An 18054-nucleotide genomic window follows, 5' to 3' on the forward strand; every position below is an offset into this window, starting at 1 on the left:
TTAAGAGAGCAAACAAATGTATGTAATGAAAGACTTACCACAGAAATGACAGTGGGAGGGAGCTGTTTAGGATCTCCAACCAGAATAAGTTTGTTGCAACGATGGATAAATGGAGTAAGAGTCTCAATCTCACAAGATTGCCCAGCCTTGGTAACAATGCATAGAGGAGAAAAATGTTTTCTAATCAATGTTTCTATAACTTTACTTATATGTAGTTTTAAAATTTTAGCTATCAAAAAAGAAGTTGTGCACTTTTGTCTCAGCTTACAAAAACAACCAAGTATTTTCTGGGCTGAAAGGATTCTCTTCTAGTCTATATACTACTACTATAATTCAATTCAAGTCAACAAATATTCATTAAGTTCCTACTATATTGAAGATACCACAAAACCCTTAGGAGTTACTATTAAAAAAGATAAATTAATTAGCTAATCTATGGGTTAGAGACTTACAGCTTATTTAGACAGAATTTAAAAGCCTTCACATCCATCGTTACCTTAGGAACTATAACAAACTGACATGGAGTGTGAAAAATATAAAAATAGTCCTGGAGCAGAGGACAAAGAAATCTTTTTATCTGGTTACCTCAGAACACTAAAGCTATGATCCCCTCATGAATCAGTTAGTTTTGATTGGTTCCATGATTATAAGCACCAACCTTAAGCAACCAACAAATCTATGTTGTTGATCACAATAGGGGACAGACAAAAATTGTACATAGGTCAACACAAATTCATCCCAACTACTGGGAAATGACTCAAAGGATGGGACCTGACAATGAGACTATATTTTCCATCCACCCAAACAAAAAAGTATGTATTATAAAAGCAGGACAATACTGATAAGAAAAATATTTTAGTCACATTTCAGCAAGTTTCTTTTTTTTTTTTAAACCCTTACGTTCCACCTTAGAATCAATACTGTATATTGATTCCAAGGCAGAAGAACAGTAAGAGCTAGTCAATATGGATCAAATGACTTGCCAGGGGTCACACAGCTAGGAAGTGTCTGAGGCCAGATTTGAATTTAGGACTTTCCATCTCTAGTCCTGGCTCTCACACCACTGAACTACCTAGCTGCCCTCTAGCAAGTCTCTTTCATCTTTGTTTTACTCATCAAATGACACTAGGGCAGTGACACTTGTATAGATCTGATTGGCTTCACTTACCTCATCAACAATGACACAACTGAAGGGGACACATCCTTGCCTACGAAAAGCAGACTCTAGCAGCAAACCACCACTTGTGCTCAATGTACAGCAGATGATATGTGACTCCAGAATAATGCTACTCTGAGTTTCCTGTGGGCGTCCTCGAACCTAGAAGCATAATAAAAGATGACAACATAAAGTTGCAATTAATTCCCAAATTCAGATGTATCTGTTCTTAACAATAAAACAGCAATTTTAACCATAATCCCAAATCTTGAGAGTAGCAGAAACAATCAAAGATTTCATGAAGGTAGGCACTGTTTTGTTGTCTCTATATTTCAGAGCTAAACACAATGCCTTCTAAGTTATGAGCATATAATAAAGGTTTGCTGAATTGATTGCCACTGAAAACTATTTGGTGAAACATCAATCCATATAGATCATACTAAATCAAAAATTATGCCACATGTTCAAACTGCATATTCCAAAGGAATACTTAAGCTAAATTAAAATCATCTTCACAAGCAAATGCATAAGGTAATGGAAAGTAGATCTCATAATCAAGTTTTTACAACTCAAACAGGTCCCACTGTAATCTATTCTGTTAAAAATCTGATAAGATTCAATTAAAATGATACATGTTAAAGTATTACATATAATTTCTCAGGAATTGATGAAAGCACAAGTGAAATAACAATGAACAATCCAGAGATTGTATATATACCTTGTTCTTAAATTATGCACAACTGGCTTTTGTAATTCTCTCACATTCAATTATCTATCTCTTTTATCCTCCCTTTAATTTCCTATTCTCCTGCTTTCAAATACTTCAAGTACCACTGACTATTTGAGGGAGGAAAAAATAGATCATTTTTCTATTATCTCTAAACCATCAATTAATAATAGCTTACATACATATAGCAATGTACTTTCTTTACAGCAACCCTGTAAAGTAAGTAGAAATATCTTCTTATTTCCATTTTACAGATGACAAAAATAAAACTCAGAAACAAATATGGTCTTATGGTACAATGAAATAAACACTGTGTTTGGAATGAGAAGATATATATTCTAGTTCCAGATCTCTTAACTACATCTGTGACTTCAGTCAACTATCTGGTTTTCAGTTTCCTTCTTTATAAGATAAGGAGATAGCATTTTCAAAATAAACAATAGAGAACAAAAAAGTTCAGAAGGGGATACAGACAAAAAGGGAAATGTTAGAACTATCCTATTAAATTTATTAAAAGCTTAAAAAAAAACCCCAAGATATCTATAATAAGAGATATACCATATTCATTTTCTATTTTTTATGCTGAAATGTTCAAGTTTGCTGAAGTTTTTACCAAGATAAGTAAAATTTGAAGTGAAAGTGTTAATTGATCTTTATTTAATCTGTATTTACTCTGTGTGTTTATTGCTGTTATTTATCTGCATATATGCTTTTTATTCTCAATAAACTCCCTAAGGAGCTTTTATTTTTGTTCTTATAGCTCAGAGTGTAGGACCTGTGTAGGATTCATACTTAATATGAATGGAATGAATTTAAGTTTTAATCCAGCATCTTTCTTGGTTACATTAGAATATAGTCAAGAACTGAAAATCTGAATTAAATTCAAGTATCATTTATCATGCCCATATGTATAGGAATATATCCAAAAGTATGAATGTACTAAAGGAAAATCTCAGTCTCAAACCCCCAATATTATGATGATAAATATATCAGGATCCCTCTTTTAAATTTGACTAGAGCTATCTTATGACAGGAACATCTTGCTCAGGATAGATTTATACAGAGAAAACTTCTATATAATTTTTGTCCAAACTTTTATATCTATAGTATTCTTATATTTCCAAAGAAAAATAAAAAATTCCATATCATAGAAGTATTTATGCTGTCAAATAAAAATGCATACCCAGATAGTAAGAATGAAGCTAGAAATAGCCCTTCCTTTCTTGTTCTTTTCTGTTTCTTTATTCCAGTTTAGATGTCTCAAAATGAGTGATTTATTAACAAAAACCATTATTCTTTTTTAAATTCTAAATTATAAGCATAAACAAAAGCATTCAAATAAAAAGTGGTGGTGGTAGTAATACTTTTTAAAAAGCCACACATAAAACCATAAATTTAAAATTATTTACAATGTTAAAGAAACATTTATATTTATTTTTCACTAACACTCCTATCACTGATAAGCATTATGACCAATATTGTTCCTGGTAGAATTAAAAAGATCCCAAAGTCCAACTAACAAAGGAGTTTAGGGACCTAGAGCAAAGAAGAAAGACATAATTCATTACCTTTCTCTTAGAGATATTAGTTGGGGAGTGATAACGTCATCTATAGATCACAGATTTGATAAAAACTGGTTATAATTATGGTGACATTAAGAAAATGACATAGGGGATATCCTTTACCTCTTTAAGTTTAGAAGCAAGCTGCTGCCTCTCTTTAGAAATTCGTGCAATTTCTTCATCTAAATTTGATCTCTGAAAAACAGAAATAACAATCACACTGTTAAAGCTAGGGATTACCAGAAATAAAGATTTGTAAATCACACCTTTTTCCCCAAATATTTTAGTCAAGTCAATTTATCCTATGGGAAAATTCAGAATCACTATTAACCTAGTCCTACTCTCTAGTAATATAATTCTACTTATTCAACAAATTCAATTCAATATGAATTGAATTGAACCAATACTCTCCATTGGAGCCCCAACAGTTTATTTTTTGTTGATCTCAAATTTCAATCACTTAATCAGTTTCTGTCTATTTGCTGTATAGTTAAGACTGTATCTAACCTTCTGCCCTTTTTCACATCGATCCAAAGCTCGTTGGCGAGAAAGCTTGTCTAATTTAACATCCAAATGTTCCTTTCTCTCATGCATCTCCTGAATATGACTGGGCAAGTCCTTTTCTAAAATGGTAAAGGAAAAAATAGACTTAATTAATAAAACTACTCTGGTTTAAACAACATAACCAAAAAATTCTAACTGGTAACTTCAAAGTTCTAAGACAGTGCCAATTGTATTTCATGTCAAAGCCATACAGAGTATAATAAAATGAGGGGGGAAAGGGTAGTACTTACTCATTCTGTGGTTAACTTGACTATCCAAACTGAATTTTAGGACTTCATTATTAATAGATTTTTCTGGGCCCAGCCGTACTAAATTTATATCTCCACAATTTCCTGTATGTAAAAATTGCACAGTATGATCAATGAGGAAATCCCTCCATCATTGACAGTAAAATATTTACCCCATATAAGAATTAAAAGAAAGTATGACTATGTAGATTCTCAGATTGAATATTTCAGAAAATAATTAATATTCAGCCTACCAGGAGTTTAGTTTGTAAAGTATTTTTATTCACAGCATATAAGCCTATCTGCCAAACTAAATTGCATTCCCAATCTCAAATATTTAGAGTTGACTTCTTAACTTAGATTATAACTTTTCACTGCTAGCTCTCAATCCAACATTATCAATTTAAAAAGAAAAATTCTTACTGTCTGTCTTAGTCACTCTAAGACAGAAGGACAAGGGCTAAGGAAAGGGAGTTAAATGACTTGCTCAAGGTCAGAAAACTAGAAAGAATCTGAGGCTGCATTTGACTAGTCCTCCTGACTCCAGGACCTGTGCTCTATCTACTGTGCCACCTAGCTAATCCAACACCATAAAATTTCAACTATCAGAGTGTGGATAAGTATTATCTGCAACAAATTTTGCTCCTAATTTGGCTTCATTTGCTATCTTCCTTGGCTACTGGTTGAATAGTTGGAGAAAACCATTTATGTGGCAGGTGATCACAAAATATAAATTTAGGAATTATTCAGTATTTTATACTGTCTGCAGTACTCTTTCCTTCTGTTAATGTTTCTGAAAAAGACTAGGACTCCAACAGAGATTCTGACTTGATGAATTGTTTTACATTTCTCCTTCCAAAGTGCCCACATTAGACAAGTAAAATCATAAAAGGATCATACCCAAAGGATTCTTCTTGTCTTGGCATTTTTCTTTAAATTCAAGAATGATTTTTTTCATAAGTTCATCAACAGCTGCATTAGAGGGTGCACATACAAGAACACGGTTTCGTTTGATTTTGGCATTCAAGTTTTCATCTGAATCTCCCCTCTTTGGTTTCTACAGATATCCCAAGGAAAAGATATAATGAATTCTACTTCGTAATTTTTAGCTTAACCTGTGTCTGGAGTTCACATTACAGTTACCATTTCATACTTAAAGGCCATAAACAACAAAATTTTTCATTTTGATACTGGACAACCTCTCTTTAGATAAGTTAATAATTTGTTCATAATAAGTTGAAACAGTTGAAGTTGAAGCTCATTTGTTCATTCATCAACAAACATTTATTAAGGTAATGTTGTGTATAAAATAGTGAGCCGAAGAGAAAAGAAACAAAGTTTAGACAAAACAAAGTCCTTGCCCTCATAAAGCTTACAATTTAGAAAAATCATTATATAGTAACTGTAAAAGGGGGTGGGGATACTGGGGACTCTTGATAACAATACAGAAAAATCAATGAAAAATTTTCTTCATGCCATTAAAAAGTTTTATCCAATCAACCAATAAGTATTTATTAAATGACTACTATATGTGCTAGGGATACAAATAAATTAAAAAATCTGTTCTCAAGAAGCTTACATTTTTTCAAGGGCAACAATATCTATATACTAAGTATATATAGAATAATACATAAGAAGAAAGGGCATACTTGAGGGGATCAGGAAAGGCTATAGAAAGTAATGCTTCAACTTCATCTTTTTTTTTTTTTTAAACCCTTACCTTCCGTCTTGGAGTCAATACTGTGTATTGGCTCCAAGGCAGAAAGAGTGGTAAGGGCTACTAGGCAATGGGGGTCAAGTGACTTGCCCAGGGTCACAAAGCTGGGAAGTGTCTGAGGCCAGATTTGAACGTAGGACCTCCCGTCTCTAGGCCTGGCTCTCAATCCACTAAGCTACCCAGCTGCCTCCTTGACTTCATCTTGAAGGAAGTGAGGGACTCTATGAACTGAGTATAAGAAAGTACATTCAAACATGGAAAATGGCCAGTGCAAAGTCCTGGAGACAGGAGATACATTGTCATGTGTAAAGAACAGCAAGGTGGCCAGAGTGTGCAGGAAAAAGTGTAATGTATATAAAGGCTGGAAAAATGGGACCTAGTTGGGAAGGGCTTTAAAAGTCAAATACAAGAGTTTATATTTTGTCCAAGAGGCAATAGGGAGCCCCTGGAATTTGTTGAGTAAATGAGTAACCTGGTCAAATCTGTACTTTAGGAAATTAATGTTGGAGAATGAAAGAAGGGGTGAGATAGGAGAGATGTTACTGAGGTAGAAAAAAGTAAAAATTGTCAACTGGTTAAATATGTGATGTGAAGAAGAGAGAAAAGTAGAAGAAACTATGGTTATGAACTGAAATTATGACAAGAAGAATGGTGGTACCTTTGACAGAAATAAGGATAGTCAGTAAAGGAGAGGATTTAGGAGGAAATATAATAAATTTTTTAAAAACACACTGGTTTAAGATGCCTATGGGAGACACAGTTTGAAATGTCCAAAAGGTAGTTGTCAATTCAAAATGGCAGCTCAGAAGAAAAATTCAGGCTGGATCATATCTATACAGAGGTTATAATTAGAGGAAGCTAATGAGATGCCAGAGGGTATCTGGAGGGAGAAGAAAACATAGGGCTTTGGTGTATACCCATACTTAGGGAGCAAAACATGGCAGGTAAGTTAGCAACTGAGTCTGAAATGGAGTAGAGAGGTTGAAGGAGAACCAGGAGAGAGGAAAGTCATTTAAACCCAGAGAAAATAGTAAACTGGAAAGACTAGTCAATGGTGGAAAATGTAAAAGTAAAAAAAGTGAATACTGAAAAAAGATCATTAGATTTTGAAACTAAGAGTAGTTTCAGTTTTACAATGAGGTCATGAAATGAGAGACTAAAAGAATTGTCGTGAACTCAATACATTAAGGGAAAGTTAGTAAAGGAGAGAATCTGGAGGCTAAGAGAAGAACATTATGAATGCTGTTACAAGGTGAATTCCATCACAGACTTGTTACAAGAAAAATCTCTGAATAACAAATGCCTATTTATTTCAATAAAATTAGAGAAAAACATATTTCAGTGGGAAAAAGATTAGAAAAATCTGAGTTCATTTTAATAAGTTTTTTTAAAGTGGATGGAAGGAGCAAAGTTTCCTGGCTTGTAAATTAAATACTGCAAAGTAAATAATTATCATTACTAGCTAGCATTTATATAGTGCTTTGAGATTTGCAAAGCCCTTCATAAATATTATTTCATTTTATTCTCATAATAACCCTAGGAGATATGTGCTATTATTATCTCCATTTTATAGATGAAGAAATTGAGGTAGGAAGAGATCAAGTGCCCAAGTAACCTCCCTACGGTCATGTAACAAGCAAGTGTCTGAGGCAGAATTTGAACTCAGTTCTTCCTGATTTCAGGTCTGATACTTTATTCATGGCACCATCTCATAGCCTCCCTCCAGTAACACTGGCATTCTTACTGTTCTTTGAATAAGAGTTTCTATCTCTTGACACCAGGCATTTTCACTGCCTGTCCTCCATTCCTCCATGGAATGCTCTACTTCCTCTTCTCTGCCTCCTTTAAGTCCCAACTAAAATCCCACCTTCTCCCAGGGAGCCTCCATTCTGCTTTAATTCTACTCTACTGTCTTTTCTCAGTTGATTACTTTCTATTTATTCTGTATAAAGCTATATATATCTTAAATATAAGAAACATGTTATCTTTTCATTCTCAATGTCTTTCATTTATTTTTCTTCAAAAACTGGAAAAACTGGTCTGGTTCCTAATATTTGGGGTTGTCATAGATATATTAAAATCTGTTCTCTGATTTTGACCAGCTTCAATTTGGTATTATGCAATAAGAGTTTTATATCAGACACATAATAAAAGTGAAAAAACTGTCAATACATAGTTACTGATAATTTGAATAAAACTAACAGAAGAAATGGTATATACTGTCATAAAATATAACATGACACACACACTTCCACCCCTATACACACACCCTCTACCTACCTCTGTCAGAATTCGGTATAGGAGGCCAACAATAGTTTTTGACTTGCCAGTTCCAGGAGGTCCATGAATCAGGCAGATTTTGGCAATTAGGGGAGGTTGCTTTACCATAGCATATGCAACTTCAATTGCTTTTTTTTGATCTTCATTATAGTCTTTCAGGTAGGTAAGCTAAATAAAAATGAAAATTAAATTATTTGCTTTTTCTTTTATAGCACATTAAAGGAAATATAATGAAGATTTAGATTTTACTTTCCTCAGCTCAACATGACACATTTATTAAGCCTACTATATTTAAGGCACTAAAGATACGAAGACAAAAATGAAAAAATACCTGCCCTAAAAGAGCTTTCATATTCTCTTAACAGCACATTATATGTACATAAAGAAATGCAATGTAAATTGAAGATGGAGAAAAATATTAACAGAGAGATGTGAGAGGTTGCCAGACTTTGTGGACCAGCTAACATCTGAGCTGCATCTTGAAGAGCAATAAGTATTCTAAAAGAGATGAGTAGCACGTTCCAGGAAAAGTAATGTTTTCATCTTTCTGATCTCCCACTTGCTTCTCTACTTCTTACCATCTGATTTCCATTTCAAAATTGTCTGAAACGGGTTTCTTTAAGACCAACAAAAAAATTTTTTATTGCTAAATTCAATGGCTTTTTCTCATTTTCCATCTATTTTTGATTTCTTTGTAGGATCTGATCTAGCTGACCAGATCACCTCCCCCTCATTTTAGCTACTGTGGCACTGTTTCTATCATGGTTCTCCTCCTGTTTGATTGATCCTTTTTAATCTTCTTCAAAGGATCATTATCTATCACCTGATCTCATCAAATGACAAAGGTTAAACTACAGCATATTTAGATAACCTCCAAATCTACATATCCAGCTATTATGCCTCTGAGTTCTATTCCTGAATCTTCAACTGCCTGATGGACATTTCCACCTAGCTATTCCACACGTAGGTCAGACTCAATATTCATTATCTTCTCCCTAAACCTTTTCTCCCTCCTAATTCCTCTCATTTGTACACAAATTCTTTCAATTACCCAGATTTGCAACCCAGGAATGATCTTTGATTTTTTACTCCCTAACAGCCCTCTCACACCAATTCTAATCAGTTGTCAAGTCTTGTTAATCCCTCAACATCTCTCATATCTTCTCTTCTTTTCTCCCTTCTCACTTGATCACCATTTTGATTCAGGTCTTCATCACCTCACATTCTGGACCAATTAGTCTTCCTGCATTTAGCCTCTCTTTTCTCCAATCTATTCTCCATATAGCTACAAAAGTGACATTCCTAACTTGCTCAAAAAACTTCAGTAGTTTTCATTACCCTTGGAAAAAATACAAAATTTTCTACCAGCCATCTAAATTACAATCTGGGTCCAGTCTATTTTCCCAGGCTGATCATACACTATTCTCTCTCATGTTCTAACCAAATTAGCTTACTTGTTATTCTTGGTATACAACAGTCTATCCCCTTTCTCTAGGCCTTTGCATAAGCAGTCTCTCATGTTTGCAATGTGCTCCCTCCTCACCTTTACCTCATGGAAACTAGCTCTAGTCAAGATTCGGCTCAAGTGCCATCTACTGTAAGAAACCTTTTTACCTACTATGTTCCATTCCTAAAAAGTTCCTTTGTATTTATTTTGTATTGGTTTTATGTTATTTTTTGCATACAGTGTTGTTTGCCACCTCTATCCCCTTCAAGGATAAGCTACTTTTGTGGTCATGGGCTATTATTTTGTCTTTGTATATGTGCTTAACACGATGCCAGTGCCTGACATGTAATAAATACATTAAAATGCTTCTTGAATTAAATAGAATAGACACAAAGAGCAGCTTATTCAAATGCATTTAATCTGTAAACGAAATGAAGAATTCAGAAAAGAGGTGGTAGTCCAGTGTGGCTATAGAGTGCATGAAGGGGAGTAATATGAACCAAGGCTAAAAAGGTAGAAGTTGGGAGCATACTATTCAAAGGCCTTAAAGCTGGGCTAGAGGAGCACACATTTGTATCCTAGAGGAAACAGGGAGTAATTGTTTTTAACTGGGCAGTTATACTGTCACATATTTTGGGAATATCAATTTGGCAGCTACATTGAGAAGAGACTGGAGAGGAAAAAGACTGGAAGTAGTGAAACCAATTAGGAGACTACTACAATAGTCCATGCAAGAGTGAAATATACTTGTACCAGGCTAATGGCCATTTCAGTAGAGAGAAGGTGGTAGATGTAAAAGATGATGTGAAGGAATCACAGAAACATGAAATTTGGAGTTAGAGGGGAACTCAGGGGTCATCTGATCCAACCCATAAGTGAAAAGGCATCTTCCTTATAACATATTCAACAAATGATCATCCAGCTTCTACTTAAAAGGCCTTTAAGAAGGAGAAACCCACAAAATCTCAGGGCAGACCATTCTAACGTTGGATATCTTTAAATACATAAATGAATATAGCTCTAGTGAAGACTCAGCTCAAGTGCCATCTCCTGCAAGAAACCTTTTTACCTCACTATGTTCCACTCCTAAAAAGTTCTTAATGTAATATAGACAGTTCTCACTTTATGTAAATTCTCATTACACAAATTCCACTCCTCAGCAAGCATACAGCTATGTTATCCACCCACCCACCCATCCCTGCTAAGGTTCCTCTGCTCCAGACATTGAAGTATCTCTGGCTTTAAAGGGTGCCCCAGAACTAGAGTGGGGCACTAGGTAGATCTCTGTGAGAAATGAGGAAGGTCTGTGAAATAATCCAATTAAGTTAAGCAAGAACTGTATTTGGAAGCTCATTCTGACATCAAGCCTAAATTTGTTTTTTTTTTTAACTTTCATCCATGGCTTGTTTCTGTCCCTCTGAGGTCAAATAGAACAAGTCTAACCTCCTTTACCTGCAAGTGTTCAAATACTTGAAGAGAGCTATTACACTCCCTCTGGATCAAGGTTTAGATAAGCAAGAAAATATAGTAACTAAAACTGAAATTTAATATATACAGATGATATATAGAGCATTTACATCCAGTCAATCTAGTCAACTACAGTTGACAACTAATTGGAAACACAGGGTGAAGAAGAAGGAGAAATCAAGGATAACTACAAACTGTGAGTCTGGGTAACTGAAGGATGAAAATGTTCTCAACAGAAAAAAAGGAAGTTTAGAGGAGTCTAAGATATAGGGAAGATGATAATTAATTCTACTTTGGACATGTTAAATTTGAGATTTATTTGGGATATCCAGGTAAAAATGTCCAGTAGGCATCTAGCAATGTAGGTTTAGAGTTCATAAGGAGGGAGTCAAGCTGGATATATAGATTTAAAAGTCATGTGCATAAAGATAATCAAAAGCCCACTGAAATAGATGGAACTCACCTGGTTTGAGAGGATACAGAGAGAAGAAAAGTCCAGGGACTGAGGACCACGAAGAACACACACTGAAGGAGAAGAATATTTAGATCATGATTCAGCAAAGGCAAGTATAAAGAAAACTAGAAGAAAGAGACAGCAGTACCTCAAAAGAGAAACAAAGACTGTCTAAAAAGAGGGGACTGTCAACAACTACAGAAAGCTCAAGGAAAATAAGAGTTTTAAAAGGCCAGGAAATTTAGCAATTAGAAGATCACTGGCTACCTGGGAGAGATCAGTTTCAGCAAAGCAGTCATTAGAAGACAGACTTCAAGAATCTGAGATGAGAATGAATACTTGGGAAATAGAGTATAAGCATATCTTTCAAGGGTACCCTTGTCCCACTCCAACTCTTCAAACCCCAACTTTCCAAATCGAATTCCCCTTTATGTACTGTTTTCCCCTAGTAGAATCTAAGTTTCTTGCAGGTAGGGACTAAAGTCTTTATTTGCTTGTATGTGTGTCCCAAACATTTAGCTTTTTCATTCATTCACTTTTCTAGGACAGTAAAAATGAAGAGATGTGAGATGATAACTAAAGGTGACAATGAGGTCAAGCAAAAGTTGTTATTGCTGTTTTTAAAGAGATGAGCATGTTTGGAGATAGCAGAAAAGGAATCAATATCAGGGGAGAAACAAGAAGATGAAATAAATGGCTGACAAGGTAAGCCATTAGAAGAGTTTGGAGAGAAAAGGCACAAGCAGAGAAGTGAGCCTTCATAAGAACTATCTCTTTTTCAGGGACTAGAATAATGGAGAAGACTGGTATGACTGTGGAGGGGCTATGAAGTATAGATTAGGAAAGAAAAGGTAGCTAATGAAAGATGACTATATTTTTTTCAATTTCAGGAGATATGAGAGAAAGCAAATCAAGGAAGGCAAACAGCATCGAGAGTCTTGCTGAAAATGAACATTTGTAGTATTTGTATTGTTTTATATTTGTAGTAGAACCAATCATAGTCATATGCCTTCAGTTTATTATATTCCTATACCGTGTACCAGGCACTACAATAGGCACTAGAGACATACATAACAAAAAGAAAAACAAGAAGCTGTACTCCCTTCTGTAGTTCAGGAATAAGAATAGGGAGAATTGGCGGAGCAATGAAGAACACAATTACAAAGTGTTAAAGATGGAAGACATAACATGGTGGACTGGTTAAAAACCAAATCAAAATTAATAAAGGAACAAAATAAGGCCAGCATGAGTTATGGACTGGATAAATAGAAACAATAATTGTGATAAGATGTAATAAAAATGAAGAATATGTTTAAAAGGACTAAGGCTAAAAGAAATAGATGAAGGAACTGGAAATTATGATCAGGAGGGCATTATTGAGTATAAGACTGTGGAAGCAACAGTTTGAGAGGTGGTAAGGTCTAAGGATAGCTAAGTAAAGATGGAGATGGTTTGCCTCCTCACTCTAACAGTCCCAATTTAAATACAACAAGATATGGTTTCAAAATTTCCTTCAATAAATCAGCTTCATATTCCACCATTACTTCTGCATTATTACACTGTTAACAGAGGGCAAGCAAAAGGTTTGCCTTGGACTGTTAATAATTTTGATTAACCTTACTGACCTCCAAAGCTTTTAGTAAACCTCATCTATATTTGTGTTTTTCTTTTCTGTATTCTTGGGCTTTCTTATTAATCCCATAATATTGAAAAAAAAATAGGCTGTATATTTTACTATTTCCTTTCTAATTCTCCAGACCATTCACATGATAATGCAAAATGGATACATAATAAATGTTAACATAAAATGGTTTAAGAGAGTACTATCTAACCCAGGCATTTGCAATGTCCCCTTTCTCTGTTTGAGGTCTATGTCTTATATTAATTCCTCCATCAAATTATGATGAATTTAATCATTTTTCTTTTTTAAACTCTTACCTTCCATCTTGGAATCAATACCGTGTACTGATTCCAAGACAGAAGCTTGGCAAGTGGGCATGGGCTAGATTAAGTGACTTGCCCTAGGTCACACAGGTAGGAAGTGTCCTGAGGTCAAATCTGAACCCTGGACCATCCATCTCTAAGCATGGCTCTCAAGCCACTGAACCACCTACCTGTCCCCAATTTAATTCAAATGGGATAATCGTATGATTATAGATTTAGGGTGAGAAGATCCTCATAAATCATCTAGCCTAATCCTTTCATTTTACAGATGAGGAAAGTGAAGAGCAAAGAAATTTCTTGCCAATAGTCATGTGACTAGCAAGTGTCAGAAGCAAAATCTGAACCCTCTGTCTTAGCTCCTGGTTTGATACACTATCCATTATGCTAAATTTTACTGCTGTTCTATTAAAATACTTCCATCTCCTTACTCTACTAAACTTTTTTCCTCCAACAAGTCTATTATGCTTACAATAATATTAACCTATTCTTATGTTTAAAGAAAAAGGAAAATATAAATAAAATAATATTTTCAAATTTTACATTGGTTTTAGAGTATTTAAATGTAATGTTCTGACTTCCCTAACACACACACATAAATATTACTCACAATCCTCTCAGGAGCCGTGTTCAGTGAATCTCGAGGACAAAAGTCTGAAGTACTTGGGTTCAGAATTGCCCTGGCCAGTGGAACCACTGTATTCCGCCCCAAAAGGGACAAGGCTTTCAATTTCCGTTGTGTAGTCACCAAAGAACTGATCACAATACAGTCTATTGATTCATTTATGTGGAATGACAAATTGCTTTGAGTCTGGATGGAAAGGCAACCCTCAAATTGTGCATTATGTCCTATTATTGGGAAAAAGAAAATGTATATAGTATTACCAATGGATACAATCTAACTAAATGGGGCTTTCGAAATTAAGATTTTAACAAAATTGATAGGTTTCCTTTTTGTTGTCTTAACTTTCTACTAGATTACTTTCTATACAAAGTAAATAAACTGACTTGATTCCTTAAAACTATAGCTCTTAAGTTTAATTTGGCTTTTGAAAGCAAATGCAAAACAAAGAATACTAAGAATACAGAGAAGCATAGGAAGATTTATATTAACAGATACAAAGTGAAGCAAAACCAGGAAAGAACTATATACAAAGAATATACCAATGTAAATTGAAAAAACAAACAAAAAGAAAATGAATACTGTATAATTATTATGACCAAGTTTGGCCCCAAAGAACAGATGAGAAAATGCAACTCCCTTCCCTTCTTTGCAGAGATGGGAGACAATGGATGTGGGGCACTGCATATACTGACTGGTCAGACTCAATTGATATGTTGGTTAATTTTGCTGAACTGTTTTACCCCCTCTTTCTTTTTTATTTTTTGCAACAAGGGATGGTTCTCTGGGTAGGGGAACAAGGAAAGATGTATTTGGAAATGAGGGTGATTAAAAAAACACAAGGTATCAATAATTTTTTAAAAAGAAAACAAATGCAGCAGTCTGAAGGCCGTGGAATTCCAATTAAATTTGCTATTTCCTCTTGCAACTCTTCCAAATGCATTCCATTCAAAGCAATTAAGGATCTACATTCTATATATTTTAATAAAGCATACTACCTATTAAAATCACAAAGTACTGGATCAGATTATAGCACTGGAGAGAACCTTAATAATCATCCAGTCCAAATCCCTTGTTTCCCAGGGAAACCAAGGCCCAGAAAATTCAAGTGATTTGCCTACAGTTATACAGGTTTAATAAGCAGCAGAGCCAGGATACGAACCTAGGTCTTCTGACTCCAAATCCAGTGCTCTTTCCATTACACCATGGAGCCCTGTAATTATTTCAAGGAAATAAAGCCCCACATGTCTATGAAAAGGCATATGGAAGATACAAACTCAATTCTTATCTCTAAATAGAAGAGACTAAGGAAGCAACATACATAACACTAGGAGTCAGAGTCACCACAGCTACTTTAGAAAACAGATATACTTCCAACTACTTTACAGATTTTAAATTATGCATTAAGAAGTCTTTTCGTTATAAATCACATTACTTAATGAAACATCTGCACACTAATTTACATTATAACTAAATACAGGTATCCTTTGCACATTGTGACTTTCCCCACTGAGGTTTATATATATCACAGGTTGGCATAAGAAATTAAATGGGAATTTTTTGGGAGTTTTGCAAAAGTCAGAGACAATACATGAAGGCCAGCAGACAACACAGAAAATTTTTAGAAACTCAGAAATGCACACACTACCCTATAACCAAATAACCCGAATTTTGATATAATGTACTATAAATGCTCCATAAGAGAGAAAGAAAAAATTCAGACTTCTCTGGTACGAAGGGAGGGCCAAAAATTTTTATGAAGATTTTCCAGATTGCCCTTAACCCTCGCGATGTGGAAGAGATACCTGTATATTATTTTTAAAATGTAAAAACAAAAAGTTCTACAGATAACAGACAGCAATAAGTAGAACAAGAGAATTACAAAAGAAAAAAAACCTCAAACTTTAAAATTAGAAAAGTTAATGCTACGTCTAAGTTTATAAAGGTTTGAAAACTAGATAATGACAAGTAACCTGAGTGATAAGTCAAATAATATGTTTTGGGAAATAGTTTAAATGGGCAGTGAAAAGCTATGGCTTTATTCTATCTTTGGTTGCAGTATTTGGTTCACTTACTGACTGAAGAGCGTCGAAACTGAGACACATAACCACAATGATACACTTGCTGATCCTTCATCTCACTTTCTTCAATAACTTTCTTTTTTCCATTTAATTTTTTAGGAATCAAAAATACCAAATCATTTTCCTTTGGATGCAGTTGTTTAGCCATATCACACTCCTGAAGGCAAACTGCAGAAAAATTAAAAGAAAAATCAGAAAAAAACCTTATATTTACTATAAGCTATGGCTAATAATAGAAATATTTTAAATAGCTATAAGTTAGCAAAATCCAAACTTTGGTACTAGGACAAACTGAATATATATTTAAACTACTCATATTACAAAAATATACTAATATAATCACTTCACCATTGAAGTAATAGGTAATCTTGAATACTAACATAAAATGCTATAAAAATTTTTTTAAATAAAAATCAGTATCACAAAACTGGGTGATAATTATCAATTTAATATTAATTTGTTATTAGCTAATTACCAACATCAGGTAATAAAATTTATTCATTTGGGAGGTCAATTATATATATATTTTTTAACCACTGCTTCTTATATACTTTTTAAAATAAAACAATTTAAGAGGTAGGCATTCCATTGGATTCTTAATGTTATATGTCTATTAAAATGTCAACCTGACTCTTTCAAGGCTATTACTGATGACAAAAGGCACAGGTAGCTTTTCCTCTGGTTATTTTCTCTTGAATTTATGAACACTACTCTGACCCAGTGAAATTCTTTCTCTGGTTCCCTTTCCCATTCCTAGCATCTATGCTAAGGGCACTCATTTATTCAGATGGAAGTACTGACCATTAAATGAGTATATATTTGCCTTTAATAGTTGAATTGCCATCAGTATTTAACATCAAATACATTTTTTTAAGTTGATACAAATTCATCCTGACAGGTTTTTTTAATTCAGAAACTTTCAATTGATAAAATATATGTACATATATATATATATATATATATATATATACATATATATATATATATATATATATATATGTTTTTTTTAAAACCCTTACCTTCCATCTTAGAATCAATACTGTATATTGGCTTCAAGACAGAAGAGTAGAAAGGGCTAGGCAATGGGGGTTAAGTGACTTGCCCAGTGTCACACAGCTGGGAAGTGTCTGAGGCCAGATTTTACCCTAGGACCTCCCATCTCCAGGCCTGGTTCTCAATTCACTGGGCTACCCAGCTACCCCCATTTCTATTTTCTTAATGAAAAAACCAGAGCACCTGGATCTATTTCTCAAAACTCTTTAAAAATGAAAAAAAAAAATTACCCACAAACTGCCCACAATTTATGTCACCAGCAGAAAAGCTTCGTAAATGAAGCTCATAGGTGTTCCCTTTCTTTGGGTTGTCAATCCATTCTTGAGCCACCTATACACAACAAAATCACAAAAGAAAGCTAAAACATTTTAAAACATTCTTTAAAGCATACTTTTTAAAAAATTGCATTATATCTCAGCAAGATTATGGAGTCCCAAATTCAGAAATAAATGGACTAAAGCAAAATTTGTAGTTCCACATTATTCACTTTAAGGGGAACACTTTCCCCCTTCCATTAATAACCAATATACTTTGTAGAAGAGCTAATTAGGAAGTATGTTGTGTCGAAATGAAATTTATGAATGAATTTAAGATGAAGGAAAAATTCATTGCCAAGATGCTATAATCTGCTCCATTCAAATGCCTACAAATATACAAATAGCTCATGATTTTAGGGAACTTTAAAGTTTTACATATCTTAGCTGAGCCATATACTCTGTGCTCTTTGAAGAGCCATGGTTTTTCCCCATATGTTTT

At 34.2% G+C, this 18054-nt stretch overlaps 1 protein-coding gene across 4 annotated transcripts in view; it reads right to left on the bottom strand.

Moving 5' to 3' along the window:
• Nucleotides 1–18054, bottom strand: part of SETX (senataxin) — an 87890-nt gene that overhangs the window by 17167 nt on the left and 52669 nt on the right. For 3 of the 4 annotated variants that reach the window (XM_007475192.3, XM_007475193.3, XM_056812615.1), the window contains exons 10-20: nucleotides 17529–17628; nucleotides 16240–16413; nucleotides 15327–15377; nucleotides 14153–14391; nucleotides 8234–8401; nucleotides 5137–5293; nucleotides 4240–4341; nucleotides 3953–4068; nucleotides 3569–3640; nucleotides 1169–1318; nucleotides 39–146 (exon numbers count right to left, since the gene is read on the bottom strand). In XM_007475192.3, coding sequence (XP_007475254.1) covers nucleotides 39–146; nucleotides 1169–1318; nucleotides 3569–3640; nucleotides 3953–4068; nucleotides 4240–4341; nucleotides 5137–5293; nucleotides 8234–8401; nucleotides 14153–14391; nucleotides 15327–15377; nucleotides 16240–16413; nucleotides 17529–17628 — 1437 coding nt within the window. The remainder of the gene's footprint in view (nucleotides 1–38; nucleotides 147–1168; nucleotides 1319–3568; nucleotides 3641–3952; nucleotides 4069–4239; nucleotides 4342–5136; nucleotides 5294–8233; nucleotides 8402–14152; nucleotides 14392–15326; nucleotides 15378–16239; nucleotides 16414–17528; nucleotides 17629–18054) is intronic. The other variant, XM_056812616.1, reaches the window with a different exon arrangement.

This window comes from Monodelphis domestica, chromosome 1 (assembly GCF_027887165.1).
Source record: "Monodelphis domestica isolate mMonDom1 chromosome 1, mMonDom1.pri, whole genome shotgun sequence".
NCBI lineage: Eukaryota > Metazoa > Chordata > Mammalia > Didelphimorphia > Didelphidae > Monodelphis > Monodelphis domestica.